The 21,494-nt window shown below is 54.9% G+C and overlaps 4 protein-coding genes across 4 annotated transcripts; 2 read left to right on the top strand and 2 right to left on the bottom strand.

The window, feature by feature from the left end:
* Window positions 1-291: 291 nt before the first annotated feature.
* On the bottom strand, window positions 292-2,255 carry DICSQDRAFT_163352 (uncharacterized protein). The gene is made up of 12 exons (XM_007369647.1): window positions 2,158-2,255; window positions 2,048-2,086; window positions 1,906-1,984; window positions 1,816-1,850; window positions 1,653-1,724; window positions 1,527-1,594; window positions 1,422-1,474; window positions 1,223-1,365; window positions 1,089-1,161; window positions 989-1,026; window positions 886-927; window positions 292-830 (listed from the first exon to the last, which is right to left on the bottom strand). Exons 1-12 carry the CDS (start codon window positions 2,248-2,250, stop codon window positions 402-404), a joined length of 1,164 nt encoding a protein of 387 aa, XP_007369709.1. The 5' UTR covers window positions 2,251-2,255; the 3' UTR covers window positions 292-401.
* Window positions 2,256-3,045: 790 nt separating this feature from the next.
* DICSQDRAFT_140280 (Fcf1-domain-containing protein) lies at window positions 3,046-4,193 on the bottom strand. The gene is made up of 6 exons (XM_007369646.1): window positions 4,153-4,193; window positions 4,028-4,093; window positions 3,823-3,971; window positions 3,670-3,742; window positions 3,315-3,605; window positions 3,046-3,247 (listed from the first exon to the last, which is right to left on the bottom strand). Exons 1-5 carry the CDS (start codon window positions 4,176-4,178, stop codon window positions 3,380-3,382), a joined length of 540 nt encoding a protein of 179 aa, XP_007369708.1. The 5' UTR covers window positions 4,179-4,193; the 3' UTR covers window positions 3,046-3,247; window positions 3,315-3,379.
* Window positions 4,194-7,070: 2,877 nt separating this feature from the next.
* Window positions 7,071-9,850, top strand: DICSQDRAFT_92085 (phenylalanine ammonia-lyase). The gene is made up of 4 exons (XM_007369645.1): window positions 7,071-7,693; window positions 7,751-8,047; window positions 8,109-8,651; window positions 8,707-9,850. The coding sequence occupies exons 1-4, from the start codon at window positions 7,399-7,401 to the stop codon at window positions 9,693-9,695; spliced, it is 2,124 nt and encodes a 707-aa protein (XP_007369707.1). The 5' UTR covers window positions 7,071-7,398; the 3' UTR covers window positions 9,696-9,850.
* A 3,132-nt stretch (window positions 9,851-12,982) lies between these two features.
* On the top strand, window positions 12,983-19,721 carry DICSQDRAFT_183129 (carbamoyl-phosphate synthase). Its single transcript, XM_007369644.1, has 14 exons — window positions 12,983-13,659; window positions 14,210-14,469; window positions 14,522-14,763; window positions 14,817-15,255; window positions 15,314-15,863; window positions 15,920-16,738; window positions 16,791-17,169; window positions 17,227-17,871; window positions 17,923-18,300; window positions 18,357-18,456; window positions 18,522-18,944; window positions 19,009-19,108; window positions 19,184-19,514; window positions 19,575-19,721. The coding sequence occupies exons 1-8, from the start codon at window positions 13,011-13,013 to the stop codon at window positions 17,393-17,395; spliced, it is 3,507 nt and encodes a 1,168-aa protein (XP_007369706.1). The 5' UTR covers window positions 12,983-13,010; the 3' UTR covers window positions 17,396-17,871; window positions 17,923-18,300; window positions 18,357-18,456; window positions 18,522-18,944; window positions 19,009-19,108; window positions 19,184-19,514; window positions 19,575-19,721.
* Window positions 19,722-21,494: the final 1,773 nt, after the last annotated feature.

The raw sequence follows: 21,494 nt of genomic DNA, 5'->3' as shown, positions 1-21,494 counted from the left end.
CCGCTCCTGGTTACGATGCGGTATGAAGTAGTCGCCCATGTATGATCGCGCTCAGTCCCGGGTAGCCCCGGGCGAGGCGCATTGTGTCCCAAATGAACGCCTCCGCAGCACAGGCCTGGGAGATGTAGAGGCCGACACGACCCAGCAGTACGCGTCTCTATCCGCTGCGAGGCAAGCATCCCAAAGTGGAACAATAAAGGCTGAACGTTCCCTGCACTGCAAAACAACTCCTATGCAATCCCAAGTCAGGCCAGACGCCAGGGTGCCCATCAAAGGGGTCATACCTCCATGGGAACATCGAATAAATGATTAAAGCGGAGAGCGACTGGTCAGCGACAGCGGCAAGCATGAGAGCACGAGGTACTGCACGAGAAATGAAAAGTGTCCCAGGGAACTCGCAGTCACGCCCGCCACCTCTTCTTTTTTGGCGCCTCTTCCTCCACCTCCTCGTCCAACTCGGCGCCCTTGCGCTTCTTGGTCGTGCCAGCCTTCTTTGCCTTCACTTCCGCCTTACGCGCGGCCTCCGCTTCCCCGTCATCGCTATCTGATGCAAAGTCGTTGGCCACTTTGGCCTTCTTGGGTACGGGTCTTTTCGCTTTGGAGCCGGACGAAGGGGCTGGTTTTGCAGCCTTCTTACTTGTCGGCTTGGTGTCCTCTGTGTCACCCTCGTCGTCGGAAGCGAATGGGTCGTCCGCCCCAGCTTTGTCCTTGAGCTTCGGCTTCGGCTTCGGTCTGGTGGCTGCACCGCTCTCAGCCTTCTTGGAGGCTGCTTCCTCCACTGCTGCGGTCTTCGCGGCATTGAGCTCAGCATAATATTCGTCTTTGAGCGCCTGATCGGAAGCGTGTGAGACTACGGGATCGTCGGGCGGTACAGCTGAAGCGTACCTTGATTTCGGTGTCCTTCATGAGGGCTGTGTTTTTCCAGACCTAAATATATGTGATGTCATTAATACACCTATCCATAAGGAATGTCCGTCGGCGGACATACCGTCGATGAGACACCGCTGGGATGCTTGCTATCAAGGCCTTATCAGACACCAGACGCATCAGAGGCATAATCCTATCAAGGGCCGGTGGTAGAGGCGCACCTATTGACGTGTACAGGTTCGTCTTGACTCCCATCAAGTTTATGCCGTGGTTGCGAAGGAGCACCTTCATGACCTGTAACCCCGAAACTGTTAGGAGATACAAGTTCTTAAAGTCAGCAATCCGGCCTGCGAACCTCCGTAACGCTGCCCTGATCGTAAGCGTCAGGCATGTACACGCATATCAGGTGCGAGTAATTAGGTGTGTCATTCTGCGGGCTGGTCGCGACCTTGGCAAGGAAGGCACTTGTAGAGGACAGCGGGCCCGAGACGAGCGAGTCTTTGGGAGGTGAGTCGCGCTCATGAATGTCAAACATGACTGTGCTGAAGACATACTTGCAAGAGAACTCCATATCATGTCTACCTTCTCGGGAGGGGCAAAGATGAGCCTGACAGCCTTGTATGAGTTGGGCCTTGCGACGTTGCGGCGTTGAGTCATACCATTTTCCGGAGACATAGCCATGCCTCACAGCGATTTCTTTTAGCTTCTGTGTGGCTTCATTTTGGACCTTGATACATTATAACAAATTGGAGAATGGTGACAGAGACTCTGAAATATCACCGCACCTCTTCGCGTAGTTCCTTCTTGCTCTTGAGACCCTTCTTCTTGTTCGCCCGCACAGGGATGGAGTCGTCGTTCTTGGAGTAATGCAACACATGAGTATCTCAAGCCAACGCTCAGACAGAAAGCAGTCCCCTGACTTGTCAGAGGCCGCCCATCTGCGCTAACCTGTATCTTCTGCACACGATCCGTGACTTCGGTGACTGTGGGCGCTCTGAGTAACCACCGCCTGGGCGCAGGTTTCGTTCGTGTACGTACGATAGTCTGCGGCTTCCTTGATAGCTGCCTCGGCATCCTCAACTTCTCGAGGGCGGTCAGACTTCGCGACCCACAGCCACTACATTCGGGCATGACAGGTGAGCACCGCCCGCAGCGCGACTTGCTTAATGCAGACACACACCGGTTTGGTCCCGTCATTTTGTACCATTGACGGTTTGTACTGATAGATGTGATTGTCATGTCAAGGGACTTGCGACAAATGCGGCGGTGTCCGCTGAAGGATCCACGAACCTTTCCCAGGAAGTCCTGCAAATTCCCCTCGGACTTCGGGGTCCATTGGTAAGGGTAATCCTCGGAAATGTTGTCGTCGTCCTTCTTGCTCATCGCTCAAATACTCTCAGAGTGTGGAGATGATGTGAAGAGGGAAGGGTATGTGTCCGTCTCTGCGATACCGGGACACATTTGCTGGCTGTGGCGTGGAAGCGCGACGCGACGCGTTATTTGGCTCTATTTGTCGATGTACGCGGCACTTGAGCTCACGCCTCGGCAAGTCTCAGGGTCCGAGCTGCCCCTTGCTAAGTATGAGATGTTGACACATTACCTCGGACGTAACTCATCATGTCCGACCGGCGGTTCTGAGACTAGGGCACAAGTGGACGAGACCTGCTTATCAGTCAGAATAAGGCATGGAATCATTAGTCCTCTATACAACAACGATTATTCCTAGGGTACGTAGGTATCCTCTTTGCGTGAACGATAAATTCAGGACTCTCCGAGATCCGTGACCAAGTCTAGGTCGGTTGCCGAAGGCCCAACGCCCGACAACGTCTTCCGAGCCCGGGATGCCATCACGAGCCAACTTCCGTAGTGGAATGAACACGGAGCATATCCGGTATCAGACGGCCAAGCCGCGTCCTCAGTTCTACCCCGCCGCGGAGATGATTGGGCATCGGGTTGACCATGACGTTGTCGACTCCTCGGCACTCCTCCGTCCGTCGTGGGAGATAACAGTCAGGTACATCGACGTCGGCTTCGCTGAGACCTGGAGTAGGCTTATTCGCTCGTGAGTATGCTGACTTCCTCCCCCTCCCTTAACTAAGTGGAATGAGGCCTGCCCTATCAGAGCTCGCCACCATTGACGCTTTGTGATACTAGTCATGGCAGAATGACCATGAGGGACTCGACTTAAATCGCGCCATATCGAGCGCACAGAAACTTGGGACGGAGCCGGTATATGGACGTCTTGCTAACGGATCAGCTCATTCCTACGTCGAAAAAGTGGCGCAATGGCGCGCGGGGATAATGATAAATCGGTAGCGGACGTCTTGAATGTCCAGCCGCGAGAAGGGTGGTGATACCGAGCATATGGAGACTACGATACCTACAAACAAGATAAGGCCACGATCAACGCCTGTCAATACGCCATATGACCAAATTAATTTACTCACAATGGCTATCCTACTGACCGGAAGCGACGAGATGCGAGAAGACCAGAAAGGCGGCGACAACAGCTTCATACGGGAGCACCCTGATCCGGCAGCCGTTCGATGGCATACCGCCGCCGCACGATATACATGAGTGGCACGCCAGGTATTTTACGTATCCGTTGGCGCAGCTCGCGATCGCACGTTGCCACAATATAACACTTGTGGGAGGTCACGCGTTGGACGAGGCAGTCATCCGCATATGTGCCCGAGTGCGAGCACGTCAGCCGCTCGAACCGCGGATCTCGCGCAACTCTGGTTGGTTGAAGGTCGCGTGTTAAGGGGCGGGGCGGAAGGGCACAGAGAAGTGGAGACTCACCTGAGCGCGACACGGTAGCGGTGCCCGAGCTTCTCCAGTTCCGCCATCACGCAGTCTGTCACGCATGGTATGCCTACGGAAGCGAGTGCCAATCCGTCGTGAAGATGAGGACGCGCGAGGAAGGTCCGACGGTGTAAGGCGGGTGCTACTTACATTTGGCGTACAGGCAGTCCATCATGCCGCTAATGAGCTCCAACTTGTTTTGCAGACTGAAATTGATGAAGTTGGTATCGATGAGGACTCTGTATGGGGGCACGAGGGCAGTGTTGTGTTGGAGGAAGAGAGAAGATGCGACCTGGGGACTACCCATCTGACATGAAGAGCCGGCCGAGCATGTCATGAAAGAACTAAGACGTACGCTCGCTTAACCAGCCTCTCCTTCTCAGCCTCCTCTTTCTGCTTTTTTTTGAGCTGATTTTCCTTCCTATCCCATGTTTCTGCGTTGAGAGACCTGGAGAGGTGAGACTAGAGGGACGTACGCACAACCGAATGTCCTTCGGGTTGAGCATCCGCTTCACAGCGGCGAATTTGCGGGTTTTTTTGGCCTTTACCTGTACAGATATCAAACTAAATAACTATGATGCCCTCAGAGGCTTGAAACGTACCATTGTTGTCGAGCAGCAGTAGCCAGAACGTTGGGAAGGTTGTAAGTGCTGATGCCGCTTGCGTTCTGCAACTGGAAAAGTTGGCGCACGTGCCTGATCCGGGTCTGATTCCCACGATACTCTCCCTCTCCGGCCGTATCCGGAACCTCCGCCCGCTCCTTCGGGTGCTCCGGCCTGCGATGATCCTCTCTTGACAACGTCCACTTCAAGTCGTTCTCATCAGGTCCAGCTCGACAGCGGCGAAGCAAGGAAGCACACCACCACATGCCTTGATCTTCTTCCTGTCGTCAACATCGGTTATGCCAATCACACTGATCGTGGTAGTTCATAACAATTTCTCAATCATTGCTGCCACGACAGTCGTGGGTCAACGCCGCATCGAGTTCCAGCTTGACCCTCGGTGCGGCGGCCCCAGACAGCATGCTATCGAAGCGATTGGGAACGGCTGCCACAAAGAGTGAGGTTGCTGTGCCTCTCCTCGATCCCGCGGCGTCACGCATAAGTGATTGTTCCAGCTTCCCAGTTTTCTAGAGCGTCTGCCAATGTAGCTGCTGTGCATGGCCGGCGGCGGGCGCGAGGAGTGGGAGACGGATTGTAATGATTCCCGCTCTTTCAGACGTCTTGGTTCCTGCCTTTCCACGGGCCGGCGGTGCGCATCCGTTCTTCTGTCAACAAATAGGGTTCGCAATATTACAGGAGGAAAGGACAGACGTCCGCGGCTTAGATTCATAGCGGCATGGGGAAGTGTCTCGTCAAAGGACTCCACTGCAGAAGGTCCGGGAAGTCCGCGAGACTCTGATGGTTTGTCGTTGAGATGGCCAACGCCGGCCAAGTGTCTCTCTCACGTCGGCTTAGGTTTACTGTGCTGCGAGGTCTAGTACATCGCCGTGGTCGATCTGCTCCCACCCACAAGCTAGGTACTAGGTTTCATGTCCACTATCTCTCGGGCGCAGGATCGCTGATACCGGCACGCTCCACTCAGCTTGATCACGAAAAAAAGTCGTTCGACGCGTCCCTACGTTAAGCATTCCATGTACTACGCGCACTATCTCATGGGCTCATCGTTCAATGAAGACAATGAAAGACGCACACTTATCTATCGGCTGTAGTGCGAACATCTCAATCAGAAGGGGCACACGCGACCGTGGCCATTGGCTAATATTACACAGCAGCTCTCACATTTCCGGACGCATTCATACGGTACTGCATTCTAAGGAAGGTATATTCTACACTGTGGTGGACTCGTTGCATGCGGTGCTGTCTCGACAATGATCAGCTTCCTCACTTCTAGGCCGCTAAACGCAAGGTTATTCTTACACTCACAATCCCACTGCAGTCGGCATGTCGATATCGAAGTGTTAGTAATTTCAGGAACAGCCTACCAGAACGTACCATTTGCTTCGACGCTTCTGGTCAGTGGGCTGATAATTTCTCACCAGCGTTGGTCGTAGAGTTACGCCGTAGAGCGCGCGGTGTTGATGCGGAGGTGTGGCGTTTACGGCACGCCCGCCACAAGGAGGAAGCGTACCGTGAACAAATCCGCGACGGTGCCATATCCTGCGAATAGAATGTACTGAGATTTAGGGCTATTCGACGGCGCTCGGGAAAGCACGCTTCCCTCTCCGCGTAGTGGCATCGGTGGTTTTCCGCTGCGTTCGCGACCCACACTCCGAATAGTGCGGCGTTCATGCGAGTACGCGCCGCAAGCAAGGACTGCCCGATGCGCATAATCTCCTCATTGCGAATCCCTTCGCCACCGATATGCGCAGCCTCCTTAGCGGAGCGCCCTCCATTAAACCTTCGTGAGATCAAACGCCGACTTCTGTGCTGCTTCTGCATACACTCCCGCGCTCTATTACTCGCCCCGAACTGAATGAACGCAATCGGGTTGATCTACGAGCGCAAGTTACCGGCATGCCCACGTTGCCGATGCGCTAGGGCTCGCTCCTCGAAGACGGGCTCCTTATCGTGCCCGACGCACACCGATCGCCACCCCACGATCTTTTCCTTACGAAACGCTCGAAGAAACGCGCTATGCAGAACGCTTGGTACTCCAATGCGTAGTAGGCGGTCTTCCGTGGGAGGGCGTGAACCAACCCCTACAGAATTTTGTCCTATCACCTGCCAAGCTGCAACGCCATGTCTGTTTCGAGTAGATTTACCGTCGCATCTGCCGCCGCTACAGCCGCGGAGCGGTATCTTGATACAGGAAGGCGATGTGCGAGCATTCACGGGCGTAACGGATGGGCAGGGGTCCCGAGCAGGAACAAGAACGACAATGACTGGCTGCTGTGCCTCCATGAATGTTGACAGTGACAGGCATTCATTGACGTGATATACTATGAAGGCTGTGGATTTTGAATGACTCCGGTAGATCACCTCGTTGGACGTGCTATGCGGCCTCCGGCCGGTGGGCGCCGTAAAGCTCTTGCTCGGCCGGGGGGAGGTAATTGAGGTAGGATGAAAGACGATGCGAAAGAAATAGGATGGGTTTCTAGGACGTTCGATGACGATTGTATTTTCTATCAGGGGTTCCCAAAGATAGAGATAGAGGACCTGGGTGCTCCATGGGACTGGAGAGTGCACAAGGACTTGGGGGGACCCGGAAGATCCGGCCGGGCAAGTCACAGCGCAGATGGGCGCGCGAGCGTTACCGGTTACCGAACGGTCGTCTTCCGTCTAGACAACAGCTTCTCCAATCTCCCGTACTGGGTGTTACGTCGACTAGCCTCTCGAGGGCTATAAAGACTCGCTATGTCATCGAACGAAGACCATCCCCACAACAGATCGGCTGTAGCCCAGCTTCCCTCTTCCCCTCTCCACTCAACGCTTCCCCCTGTTCTATACTACCATGCCTGGCTACGCCTTCACCAAGACTCACAACACCTACGACCCTCTTCTTCTCAAGAAGGCCGTCGTGCCCGCGCCCCAGCACACCGAGCCTGAGGGTCGGAAGGCTTCGCCGGCTGCTACCCTTCTCCGCAAATTCATCGAAGCCCATCGTGCCTTGGAGTCCTACAAGTGGGTGCTTGCTCTTGAGTGTGGCGAAGCCTTTTCGTGCAGCCGCGAGCAGCTCGAAAGATCTTCGTGACATTACGTCGAGAGTTACGGCTTGGTGACCGAGATGGCGCTGAATACTGCCCATTTTGGTAATCTATCCGCATCTCTTGGAAGCTACTCCAATACAAAGCGATATGTTGCTGATCATGACGCGCACAGGCAAGGACAACCTATTGTCGTTGATGGGGAAACGCTCTCCATTGCCGCTGTAGCGGCCGTGGCGCGCTACAACGCCGGCGTGGTGCTCGACGATTCGTCCGAGATCCAGACTCGCGTCCTCAAAAGCCGCCAAGTCATCGTCGACAAGGTCAACAGCCAGAAAAGCGTGTATGGCGTCAGCACTGGCTTCGGCGGAAGTGGTGAGCGTTCATACAGTCCGATAGTCGAAGAAGTTCTCACCGTTGTCATCACTGTAGCCGACACGAGAACGAGCGACCCTCTCACGCTCGGTCTCGCGCTCTTCCAGCACCAGCAATGTGGAGTGTTGCCCTCCGATACCGTCTCGGCCCCCGTTGCATTGCCGCTGCTGGACCCTTTGACTTCGACGAGCATGCCAGAGGCCTGGGTCCGGGGTGCCATACTCATCCGCATGAACTCCCTCATCCGAGGGCACTCGGGCGTTCGGTGGGAACTCATTGAGCGCATGGGCGCGCTCCTCCGCGAGAACATCGTCCCACTTGTCCCACTCCGGGGGAGTATCTCTGCATCGGGAGGTTAGTGCCACAAGTTCCGCTTTATCCTCGACTCCCACGCTTAACCTCACCGCCACTCTAGATCTGTCCCCGCTCTCGTACATCGCAGGGCTGCTTATTGGAAACCCTTCCATCCGTTGCTTTGATGGCCCCTCGACCTTCCGCGGGCGCAGGATCGTGTCCTCTCGCGAGGCACTGGCGGCTCACAACATCGAGCCCATCTCCTTGGCTTCGAAGGAGCACCTTGGTATCCTGAATGGTACTGCATTCTCCGCTTCCGTTGGTGCGCTCGCTATCCAAGAGGCCGTTCACCTCTCGCTGCTCGCCCAAGTGTGCACTGCGATGTGCACCGAGGCGATGCTTGGGGCGAGCGGGTCGTTCGCGCCGTTCATTCACGCCGTCGCGCGTCCGCATCCCGGTCAGGTCGAAGTCGCGGAGACGATCACCGAGCTCCTTGATGGTTCGCATTTCGCAGTAACCGCTGAGGAGGAAAAGCACATCTCCGCCGATATCGGAGAGCTGCGCCAGGACAGGTACCCTCTGCGCACGTCTGCGCAGTTCTTGGGTCCCCAAGTGGAGGACATCCTGTCTGCGTTCGCTGCGGTCACGATCGAGTGCAACTCCAGTATGTAGACATGTCTCATTGACCCAGCGCTGTGATGGACTAATCTCTGTTTCAGCTACCGACAATCCGCTCATTGACGGCGAGACCGGGGAAGTACACCACGGCGGAAACTTCCAGGCCATGTCGGTCACCAATGCAATGGAGAAGACGCGGCTCGCCCTGCACCACATCGGCAAGCTGCTCTTCGCGCAGTGCACCGAGCTCATCAACCCGGCGATGAACCGTGGGTTGCCGCCGAACCTCGCTGCGACGGATCCCTCCCACAACTACTTCGCCAAGGGCATCGACATCCACGCTGCGGCATACGTTGGCGAGCTTGGGTACCTCGCCAACCCCGTCTCGACGCACGTTCAGTCGGCGGAGATGCATAACCAGGCAGTCAACTCTCTCGCGCTTATTTCTGCACGAGCGACGCTCAACTCCCTCGAGGTGCTCTCGCTCCTCATGTCGAGCTACCTATACGCGCTCTGCCAGGCCCTCGACCTCCGCGCGCTGCAGCACGAGTTCCAGCTCGAGGTCGACGACATCCTCCGCGAGCAGCTCCAGGCCTCCTTCGGCCAGCACCTGTCGGACGCCGACTTCGACTCCATCTTCGGAGTGCTCTCCCGCCAGATCCGCCGCTCGCTCGAGTCGACGAGCACCATGGACGCCACCGCCCGTATGCGCGCCGTCGCGGCGTCGACCACGACGCCCCTCGTCGACTTTCTTACGCAGCAGGACGGGTCCCACGCGCTCGCAGGGATCGTCTCTTTCCGCGCGCAGCTCGCGGAGCGCCTCACCGCCTCGCTCGTGCGCCTGCGGAAGGAGTACTTGAGCGGCGCGAAGGGCTCGGCGCCCGCTGCGGCGTACCTGGGCAAGTCGCGCGGGGTGTACGAGTTCATCCGCACGACGCTCGGCATCCGCATGCATGGCGTGGAGAACGCGCACGACTTCAAGGAGGGCCCTGGGGTGGAGGATCAGACGATCGGTCAGGACATCTCGCTCATCCACGAGGCGATCCGGGACGGGAAGATGCAGGACGTCGTAGTTGGCTTATTCGCTTGAGGGGCTCAGGGATCGGATAGATTGCTGTACTGGTTTCTTGCATAGTTGACATGTCTTGTAATGCCGTAGCAAGCTGTACCTGTACCAATACCAATAGACCTAGACTGTAGATTCCGATGCATTTCACTCCATATCACATAACCTTTACAACTCGTCCAAGTGGGCCCATGCACGTGCTGAGGGCTGAAACTTTCAGGGTATTCCCTTGGATCCGGACCTGAGGCAGTCGAAGACAGTCAAATACCTCGATAGTCTGCACATCTATCCCTCTGCCCTCGCGCTTGATTGGCTTGTATCCTCTCGGTAGCGACCATAGAACTCCGGGCCAGAATGACAGCATTCCAGTCTCGGCTTATCTCGGTTTGTGCAGTGAAAATCCTTGGTTTGCACCTGAAACATCATCTGCCATATTACAATATAGCTTGCTTCTATTATCGGCACTCATTACAGGTTTTTTCACGATCAGGTGGAACAAAAACACTCACCGGGCACGTGGGACAACGTCGGCGTAGTAGGAGCGCTAGGCTACCGATGCCTATTGCACATACACACCGTAGGCTGTGGCTCGGAAATACGGCGCCATTCCCTCCATTGCATCGTACTGCATGCTAGCTTGCGACCGCGTGAGGAGGGGGAAAAATGAACTCAGCTAGACTCCACGGTCCTGGACGTCCGCGCATACCTTTGCAGGAACACGAGAAATTGAGGGGAAGGATTCTGACTGTGCATCGTTACATTTACAGAGAGTTCAACACTTGCGCCTACTCACCTTGTGCGCCTATGTCGCATATAGTTTCCATGTAGCTCAAACTTGAAGGTGTCTCGTTGAGCGGTGTACCAGCCTGACAAATTTCGTGCCGGCTTACTGTGTATTATTGCCTATCAAGCGCAAGACATACCGTATGAACCAGCAGAAAGCTGGCCTTGACTATACATGTCACAGCGTTCAAGAGGAGATCAAGACCGCCTACATAGGAGCAGCGTGCGATGGTGGAGGTCAACGTTCAACGTTCGACAGCGACGTCAATATACGTCGACACGATCATGTGGAACAAGTTGTGCCTCTGGAGGCGACATAGACACAGCGAGAGTTGTTGTCCGAGCGTTCGAGCGTTCGAGCGGCCGCGTCGACGCGCTCACTTGAATAACATGCCACCAAGAGGGGCGGAAGGAGATCATGCTTGCAGCACAAGATAGGCCCTCTAAACGAGCATCCTCAAGCCGGTTAGCAGCTGAACCACTCACGACCCCGGTTAGGTTGTCTGACGGTTACAAGTTGGAACGGGGGTCCAACCTGAAGGCGGCTTTAACGAAGACTAGGGTACGAGTTGCAGACGTACCGCCCGAGGACCACGATTGCGTACCTGGGACTCGTCTCTTACTGCCTTTCGGAGTAGGCCCGGTATTATCCCCGCCGCTCGCAGAACTCCCTCTCTGAGGTCTCGGGTACATGCATGGCAGACACGTACGCGTAAGGGTATCGTACGCGCAGAGCAGTTACTCTTGCAAACGGATCATGCTGGCACAGAGGGGCTTACAGTGGTACTAGTCCTGGCGGGAAATCGTCATGTTAGTCACACCTCTTTACCATGATCTTCACGGTAGCATGCGTCCCGTGTGTTCGTCGTGTTTCGCCATGAGATATGGAATTACCGGCGAAGAGCCATCAACAAAGCATTCATGTCGCCTCAGCCACGTTTGGGCATAAAACCCCAGAGGTTAATACCACGCATATATGTATGCAGATTCGCTGCGTCAAAGGGATCTGACACACTCACCAGGAGGGACCTACCATGATAGTTGAATACGAGCTATAGCTACATACCGTGGTGCCATAGACGGTGATGAGTAGCGACTGCTTGAGCACGCATAGTGAAGGCTATGAACTCGACTTGGAGGCAGGGGAGGATGGGAGACGGGGTCAAGGAGTGTTGTTGCGAGTTCAACAACAGAGGCGGTATATATGCTAGCTTGACAACGTTGCGTCATGGATGCTGTATGACGTCTTGTGTCGAAGCGTCGAGGATCATATCGGGGGAGTGCGTCGGTCTGCCGCCAGAGAGTCGAAAGGCAGCTAAGATGACGAGGACGCTCTCAGGCGCACCTGTACGCGCTCGGTTGTCCAAAATTCTGATTATATAAGAATCGATTTCCGGACAGAAACACATTTTTCCTGCTCGTATGGGCATTGGGCATCACATACGCAGGGTATGCCAACGCAGACCTCCGGTACCTTACTTGGTGGTCAATTTTAGCGTAGCGTTTCCGTCGCCCAGAGAAATCAGAACGTCAGTTTTCCAATACTTATGAGTGCACCGTGGTCAAGCGCCGCAGTGTATCGGCTCACCTACGCGTTTTGCGGATTTTCCCGAGAAATTTCGCTTACAGGTAGGCTTATCGTCGTGCTCCCCATGCCGGGGAATATAAACGTTATCGGAGCACCGTGAGCTACATAAGTTCCTTCTCAAATTGTCAACAAGAAGCCCATGGAGCACTTTAACCTCGAGATAAGAGCTTGGGGTTCTTCGCTACATCTTACACGGCGGCCTGAGGCGCCTTTCGCTTGTTAAATCTTGGGACGTTTGCCACACCACACACTTTTGCCGACAACGGTTGTGCACACCGCGGCGCTACACAGTGCTTGACCACGGTATTGCCATGCTGTAAGACTCTAGGTGTTGAGGGTGCTTAGAGATGTCGAATCATGGTGCGCAAGGGAAGTATGTTGGAAAGTAAGACGTAGGTTTTCATGCCCGATCCGGCTGAAAATACTTAACTTCAAGCTAAGCCGAATGATTTTCTTCGGCAACATTCTCAAGATAGAAACTACACGCATTTATGCACTACAGTATAAAGCAAGTGGGAAAAACCAGGCCAGGCACTTTTGAAACAATGATCTTACGCTTGCCTGGTCAGGAAGCCCAGAATGCAAGAAAGGTTTGCCGACATGACATGTATCGAAATACACGGGAGCTGTAACACATGTGAACAAATGCTCGGCAATATTCCATGATCGCGCAGCGGTTGCACGCCATGCAAGCATGATTCCAAGGTCCAGCTGGCTCAGGCGCGACGCTCTTGCTCTGTTGCCACTACCATTCAGGCTCCTTCCATCGTATGCATTGGCTGTCCTGGACGATGTCTTGCCCAACCCGAATCCGCGCTGGGAAGAAGCGGGTGGTGGAGTCAATTGCGGTTTTGTGGATTGATATCGCCAATCCCAAATTGGCATGATAACACCGACGGCCAAAATTGTTGGATGAACTCTCGAGTCATCCAGCTGCTCTCTGCTCCTTGCCACCACCGTCCACGACGATGAGCGCAGGTCTACTGCGGCTCCAGCAAGCCTGGAGCCCCTCCAGGCTCTTTGGCTCGGCGCGCTTTACCCGACAGTTTCACGTTTCGCATGCTCGTCGCGCTCTCGCCCCGACACGGCCGGTCAGGGCGGTCGCTCGCGCTGCAGTCGGCTCGTACGGCCAGCAGGACGACGAGGAGCACGTCCTCAACTCTCCCTCGGAACTCGCACGCAAGATCTCGGCGAAGGTCCTGCCCAAAATCCCCCGTCCCGACGTCAGCAAGGTGCTCATCGTCGGCTCCGGCGGTCTCAGCATCGGCCAGGCTGGCGAGTTCGACTACTCCGGCTCTCAGGCACTCAAGGCACTTTGTGAGGAGGGCGTCGACGCTGTCCTCATCAATCCCAACATCGCCACGTGGCAGACGTCGCACCAGCTCGCGTCGGAGGTCTACTTCCTGCCTGTCACTGCGGACTACGTCGCCTACGTCTTGGAGAAGGAGCGTCCGGACGGTATCTTGCTCACCTTTGGTGGACAGAGTGCCCTGAACGTTGGTATCGAGCTCGACCGTATGGGTGTCTTGGACCGTCTTGGCGTTCGCGTGCTCGGCACTCCCATTCGCACGCTGGAAGTTTCGGAAGATCGGGATCTTTTCGTACAGGCTTTGAAGGGTGAGTTTTTGTTGTATCTGGATGTGTGTATGGTTTCTGCTGTCATACGGCCGTTTCATAGGCGGAGAGCTTGTAGGTTTAAACTTGGTCACGTGATCGTGCCTCGTTTGGCTTCTCATCCGGAGACTATTCGCTCCGCGAAAGTGACTTGGCATGGGCTATGAAACACTGTCGTTTGTGTCACTACAGCGCTCCTGTTGAGGTTCGGAGCGTTCACACCGGTTGCTGGAGTGCGCTAATCGGTGTTGTCTCCGCCAAGCCGTCTTAGCAGCACCAGGTATAGGATTGGAGTGGGGCACCTCGGATTGAATCCTACGAGGCGTTCATCACAGGCCATAACGCCACTAGTGTTTACACTCGTAGTGTATCAGGTAGGCGTGAGAGTTTGACTCTACTCGCGTCTAGCCAATAGTCAGAGTTGGGTGATTACGAGGCGTTATGGCAAGCGGTTCGCGCACCGCCATCAAATGTCTGTTTTGACTCTTCCGCCTTCGGTCGTTATCGTGATGCAACGATCCCGACATGTCAAGCTGATTACATCGTCCTACAGAGATCGATATCCCAGTCGCTCAGTCGACGGCAGTTTCTTCGGTCAACGATGCCCTTAGCGCCGCAGAGAAGATTGGCTATCCAGTTATTTTGCGTTCGGCTTTCACGCTCGGTGGTCTTGGCTCCGGTTTTGCAAACAACCCTGACGAATTGCGCGATCTCTCGGCGAAGAGCTTGAGCCTGAGCCCGCAGGTGCTTATCGAACGGAGTATGAAGGGTTGGAAGGAGTTGGAGTACGAAGTCGTACGAGACGCTGCGGACGTATGTGCATTCGTCTCCCTATGACCGATCGTTGGACTGAGACATGCTTCAGAACACTATCATCTGCTGTAACATGGAGAATTTCGACCCCCTCGGCACCCACACTGGCGACTCCATTGTTGTTGCGCCCTCGCAAACCCTCCCGGATGACGAATACCATATGCTCCGGTCTGCTGCTCTGAAGGTTATCCGACACCTGGGCGTCATTGGGGAATGCAACATCCAGTACGCGCTCAACCCGACGTCAAGGGAGTACTGTGTCATCGAGGTAAACGCTCGGCTGAGTCGTTCGAGGTACGCCCTGTAGTCGGTATCGCTCCTTTGATCTGGCTCACCTGTCCCCGTAGTGCGTTGGCGTCGAAGGCTACTGGCTACCCGCTCGCATACACTGCAGCCAAGATCGCTCTCGGTCATACGCTTCCGGAACTGCCTAATGCGGTCACGAAGACGACGACGGCATGCTTCGAACCCTCTCTGGATTACATCGTCACTAAGATTCCGAAGTGGGACCTCGCGAAGTTCACGAACGTGAACCGTGAGGTCGGCTCCGCTATGAAGTCTGTCGGAGAAGTCATGGCTATAGGACGCACGTTCGAGGAGTCCCTGCAAAAGGCGATTCGCCAGGTCGACCCGCGCTGGAAAGGTTTCGAGGCTTACGTACAGCCGGAGGATCTGGATCTCGCTCTCAGCAAACCTACCGACATGCGCCTGTTTGCGATTGCATACGCGATGTTCAACAAGAGCTATACGGTCGACCAATTGCATGACTTAACGAAGATCGACAAGGTACGCTGTCTTCTTCTACCGCCCAAATGACGCTAGTCAACGCCACCGTCCGCCGCAGTGGTTCCTGTACAAGATCGAGAATATCGTCAATACGGTTTACGCCCTCAAGGCGGCAGGTTCCATAAAGGCCATCGACCACGAGCTTATGGAGCGCGCGAAGCGTATGGGTTTCTCGGATGTGCACATCGCCGACCTAGTTTCCTCCGACGAGCTCACCGTGCGTGCTCACCGCAAGTCCCTTGGCATTACCCCCTTCGTGAAGCGTATTGATACGCTTGCCGCTGAGTACCCTGCCCACACGAACTACCTCTACACCACCTACAACGCTTCCGAGCACGATGTCAAGTTCGATGAGCATGGCACGATGGTCCTTGGTAGTGGTGTCTACCGTATCGGCAGTAGTGTCGAGTTTGACTGGTGCGCCGTCACTTGCGCCCGGAAACTCCGCGAGATGGGTAACCGCACAATCATGATCAATTACAACCCTGAGACCGTTTCGACGGACTTCGATGAGGCCGACCGGTTATACTTCGAGGAACTCGGTTTTGAGCGTGTCATGGATATTTACGAGCTCGAGCAGGCGCAAGGTGTCATCGTCAGCGTTGGAGGTAAGTTATTATCGCAAAATCGTTCGACGATCAATTTCTCACCTCCTCCTATCCAGGTCAGCTCCCTCAGAACATCGCGCTTCGCCTGAAACAGGCCGATGTCAAGGTTCTTGGTACCGACCCTGAAAGAATCGACAGCGCTGAGGACCGACACAAGTTCTCATCGATACTGGACAGCATCGGCGTTGACCAACCCGAGTGGGCGGAGGTCTCCTCCGTTGGCGCTGCGAAGGAGTTCGCACAGCGCGTCGGTTACCCGGTCCTTATCCGGCCATCGTACGTTTTGTCCGGCGCTGCCATGAACGTCGTCTACGAGGAATCCGCGCTCGAGTACAACCTCTCTGCCGCCGCTTCGGTCTCCCCTCTACACCCGGTCGTCATCACCAAATTCATAGACAACGCTCAGGAGATCGATGTTGACGCCGTCGCGCACAAGGGCAAGCTCCTCTTACACGCTATCTCTGAGCATGTCGAGAACGCTGGTGTCCACTCTGGCGATGCTACGCTGGTTCTCCCTCCCTTCTCCCTCACCGACGACGAGATGCTCCGCTTGAGGCAAATTGCTGAGAAAGTTGCCTCCGCGTTTGAGATCTCCGGTCCGTACAACATGCAGGTTATCCGTAAACCTGCCGACGAGCCTGGCGCTGCCGCCGAGTTCAAGGTTATAGAGTGTAATCTACGCGCCTCGCGGTCGTTCCCCTTCGTCTCCAAGGTGCTTGGCCGGAACTTCATCGATACCGCAACGGCGGCCATTGTAGGTCAGAACGTGCCTGAGCCTGTCGACATAATGGCGCAAAAGCGCGACTACACTGCAGTCAAAGTCTCGCAATTCTCATGGACGCGGCTGGCAGGCGCAGATCCCTTCCTAGGCGTTGGTGAGTAGCCGCGTGGGGCCTTCTAGTTGATGATGTTGATGGCTCTGCGCAGAAATGGCCTCCACGGGTGAAGTTGCAGCATTCGGGCGCGACATACAGGAAGCCTACTGGACGTCGCTCCTGAGCACGACCGGTTTCAAGAAGCCTCGCCCAAACACCGGTGTGCTTATCGGCGGAGACATCAAGAAGCCTGAGATGAAGACGATCGCAAAGACCTTGCTTGATCTCGGCTTCAAGCTGTACTGCTCATCCCCAGTTGTCGAGGAGTTCTTGAACAGCATTCCATACGTCTCGGCGAAGCGGATATTCTTCCCCAAAACCGACAAGCGGAAGCTCCGCGAGGTATTTGATGAGTATGACATCGAATGCGTAATCAACCTTGCGAAGGCGCGCGGCAAAGACTTGACGGACGAGGACTACGTCGCTCGACGGTATGTATCTGTGCTAGCTCGGTCTGCACTCTCAGTCTGATATCGTTCGCCCGCCAGTAACGCTGTCGACTTCGGTCTGCCCCTGCTCAACAATGCGCGATGCGCACAACTTTTCGTCGAAAGTTTCGCGAAGAAAATTCCTGAGGGAGGCTTGAGGGGCTACACCGAAGGCCGGATACCCCCTGAGGTCAGGTCATGGGGTGAATGGATCGGCTCGCGCCCTTGAACAATTTAAATCCAATACTGCGTATTCCAATCGAAAAGTATCATAAGTAGCAGTGCTTCATTGTATATGTTATACTCGATAGATCATGCACAGATATTGTATCAGTATCTGCCGAACGATAGGTGCCAAGCGTGACGCTTGCCTGACACCGAGGTGTTTTGTTTCGTTGACCAGGAGCCGCTTGAGCGCTTTGAATCAATTGTACGCATACACAGCCTAACGTGGGTCATGAGCTTCAACGTCAGAATCTTCTGTGGACGTCATTCTAGACTCCTATTTATCGACTGTCAGACTGGCAGAAGATCCTCCGGGGTACATAGCTCGTCTAAAACGAGGTTCGCAGGTGGAGCAAGGCGGATCGACGGCTCGATGGCATCGTGCTCGTGCGCGCGGCCCGGAGCGAACTTCTTGACCAGCTCTGGCGGGAGTTTCCCTTCGATCGCGTCGGCAACGAGTCGACCGATGACAGGCAGAAACTGGAGTAGTACTGTCAGGAACATTCTTCGCCATCCGAAAACGAGATCTACCTTGAATGCATGGCCGCATCCCGACGTCGCGAGGAAGACGTTCTCAATTTCTGGATGCGCGCCGATTACCCAATTGTCATCAGCCGAGTCAGTGTACCTCCAGGCGACATTTGTCAGTAGAGCTCCACGAGGGAAGTACTCGAGTTCTCACCAGCATAAACGAGTCCCAAAGAAAGGCTTACTCCCGATCTCGGGATAGATGCGAGCGAGATTCGTTCTTAGGGCTTTCATAGCTGCTCTGGGTATCCGTAGTCCATCTACGCCGTCCGAGGTCACCGTGCGAGGCGTGGATACGTAGACGTCAGAGTTTGCGATCTTGATCTTCTGAACGAACCCGCCGGAATGAATGGCGCATTTGACGATGTTATCTTTGTTCGGCTGGGGACAGCATGTCATTGAGGCAGTTCAGCGATTCCCTAAACCAGAAGACGTACTGGGAACACGTAGAAACCCGAGTGGAAATCGAGGTATACGGGGCATGCTCGGTACCGTTCAGCTTCCTCTGGGGTCAACTGGACGAAGGCAACGGTTTGTCTGGGATTTGAGTAATCGCTTGAGGACGCAATCCCAAAAAGACTCGCAAGGTTCATGTCACGTACCCAGTAGCGAGGCATTGGCTATCCAATCCTAGGTCTGGGAACGATGAGGCCGACCAAGAACCAGCCGCGAGGATAACGAGGTCGGCTTCATGAACGCTCCCGTCAGTACAACGCACGGAAGAAACCCTCTTGTTAGTCCTAGTGAGCTCGGAAACAGTCTTTCCAGGAATAATCTTCCCGCCAAGAGCCGCCACCTTGTCCATTAACCGCTGAATGCCCTGTGATGCGAATGCCCACCCGCCATCCCGATTGAGGAATCCTTTTGCCGCATCGGAAAGGCCGAGCTCAGCCGTGGTTGGGAAGACGTTGCGTATCGCTTCCGGGGTTAAGAGTGTCTGTACGTCGGCGTTGACCGTTATGTCATTCTGATAGGCTTGGGCGATGTAGCTGTCCGCGCCTTCTGTAGCACAGTATACTCCGCATCTGAATGAAGTAAAACGATCCAGGCTGAGAGATTGAATTCGTTGACATATATAGAAGGGCTGACTCGCGATAGGTGTCGCCCCACTCATCGGTTTCTTTCCATGCAGCGATAGCTTCTCTGCCAAGACGCGTATAGAATATGTCCGCGTAGGAGCTCCGGACTACTGTGAATCGGAGTACAAGAGAGACGACGTCGCTCCGATCAGTATAATGATACAAAGAACCTATGAAATACATACTCTTGCTTATATCTGTGCTAGCTGCGTCTGGGGCCGGAAGCACCGGGGAGCGATCAAGGATTGTGACATCCTTGTAACCCCTCTTCAACAGATGATACCCCGTCGAAAGCCCGAAGCATCCGGCACCGACTATGACGATGCGGGTATCGCCGTGTACTAAGACCATTGAGAGGCTGAGAACGTCGCGAGAGGGAAGATAGGATTTTGCGTAGAGGATTCAAGGCCCTGCAGCATGAAATGACTCACCGTCGGACCCACATCTGGCCCGGTCGGAGATCAAACTGACCGAGTCACCAAACGCGCCTGACCACCCCTAGGGGTGGAAGGTCTACTAGATACACCTTAGGGACAACAGTAGATACAAGCAGTAAAGCGTTTCAACCTGACTCACCGTCCCGCCGAAGGTATCCGGCCGCCGGGCCGGGGACTAGTACTCAAGGCGTGGTCGTTCCGAGACTCTGCAGCCTTGACGAAAGTCACAGCGCTAACAAGCGGCACAACTTTCCACCGGGGAGTAGGGTATAAGCTATGGCCAGCTGCAGCAGCAATAAGTACTGGTCTAAGTTTGTAGCCGTTCCCTTCTGAAGACGGTATCGTGCTTTGTGATATACCTTGATCGAGAGAGGGAAACAAGAAGTGAATCGGCCGCTACAGACATAGAAATCGAATGGTTGGGGAACATATGTGCAGAGACCCCGAAGCCGATACGAGAGCCTTGACGAAGGCGATGGACAAGGCGCAAGCCAAGGATGTCGAAAGCAACTTAAGCAAAGCCGTGGGAGAGCTCACATGATGTGTCACGTGAAGGTGGGCGATCATCGGAGCCGCCAAGATCAGGTAAGTAGCGGGCGGGCAAAGCGCCAGGATCTACACCGCCGAGCGATCGCAGCCTCCATCAGATGTGGTCGGACAAGCCCGGACACATGTCCCGGCCCATACGCAAACCATATGGTCGGACAGGGTCTGCCAAATATAAAATTAGACCTTCTTGTATCCATACAATAGCTCCCATATCCAAACAATCTTTAGCAGCACACTGAAAACACATCATCCAAACACCGTCCGAGCATAGACATAGAAGCGCCCGTCCCTGGTCATCTGCTTTGATAGCGCCCTTGCCCGATAGCAATACGTATAGATGGGCCATAATCGCATACAAATGGATCACGGGCCGAAGACAACATTCTCAATTGCATGACAGCATGCATATATACATGGTATGCAAGAAACAAACGACGCGACACATACATATTATACCGCTGCCATGGCAGCGCCTTGTGGACCCGGTCATCCCACTCCCAGCTACTACTCCGCGTTTGCGCCGACAGCCATTGAGCCACCATCGACTACGAAACCTCTGACTGCGGCCTCCATGGCCACTTGGATGGGCTTGAGCTTCGCGTTGGTGTACACTTGCTGAGCCACGGCATCCGACCGTATCGGATACCGCTTGACGTCAGCTCGCAGGATGTCAAGGAAGAACCTGCAACGCAGAGATGGCCCTGAGTTTCGAGGAAAAGTTGACCAGAGCTGAAAAGGTACATACTTGGTTTCAGCTTCCTTACGCTCTGCAGAGCCCACCGTCTTCAATTGGGTGCGGATCTCGAGAAGTCGCTCATCAACGTATGGCCAAAAAAACTTGGTATTCTTGCCGGATGCCTGGTATTGTTCCACACAATGTCGCTGGGGATCATTTCCGTCAGCTTGCACGCGTACGGGGAGGATGTTTCATTCGATTGTAGACGTCGGGAAGGACTCCCCAATCTCCTTGAGCTCATCCGGCTCCAAACGCGGCTCGCTCCAGCCCAAGAACCGCAGCCGCGCGTACAGCGACAGCATCTTCCACTCGTTCCTTTCCAGCTCCCCTGCACGGAAGGATATGCCCCCGCCGCCCAAAGCAGACATCAACGACCACGTGTCGGGCACGCTTATCATGTACAACGCTCGACCGCGACGACAGACAGAGCAGCCGGAGGGATATTAGGATGACACTCACGTACGACCCAGTCGCTGTCACTGCCGTCCCATCTTTCTTCAAATCCGCGAGGCGGGAGGATCAATTTCCTGCTTCAGGTGGGGCGGTTGAGGTGGTCTTCCAGCCGAAAAACCCTGTATTGGATGCGCAACCGCGGAAGTAAACAGCTCTAGTCGGGTGTGCCCGCTTACAGCAGTTTTCATGACAGCGCGGGCCACCAAGCACAGAAATCCATGTTCTGGCCTTAGGTATTAGGGCTGGTGTCAGTGGTCCACTAGCACAGGCGAGAAAACCTGCTTGGGTGCACGAGCACCACTGTGTCCATGCAGGAAAACA

Source organism: Dichomitus squalens (genome assembly GCF_000275845.1).
Source record: "Dichomitus squalens LYAD-421 SS1 unplaced genomic scaffold DICSQscaffold_53, whole genome shotgun sequence".
NCBI lineage: Eukaryota > Fungi > Basidiomycota > Agaricomycetes > Polyporales > Polyporaceae > Dichomitus > Dichomitus squalens.
The sequence above is the reverse complement of the archived record's forward strand: the minus strand, read 5'-3'. Positions and strand labels throughout refer to the sequence as shown.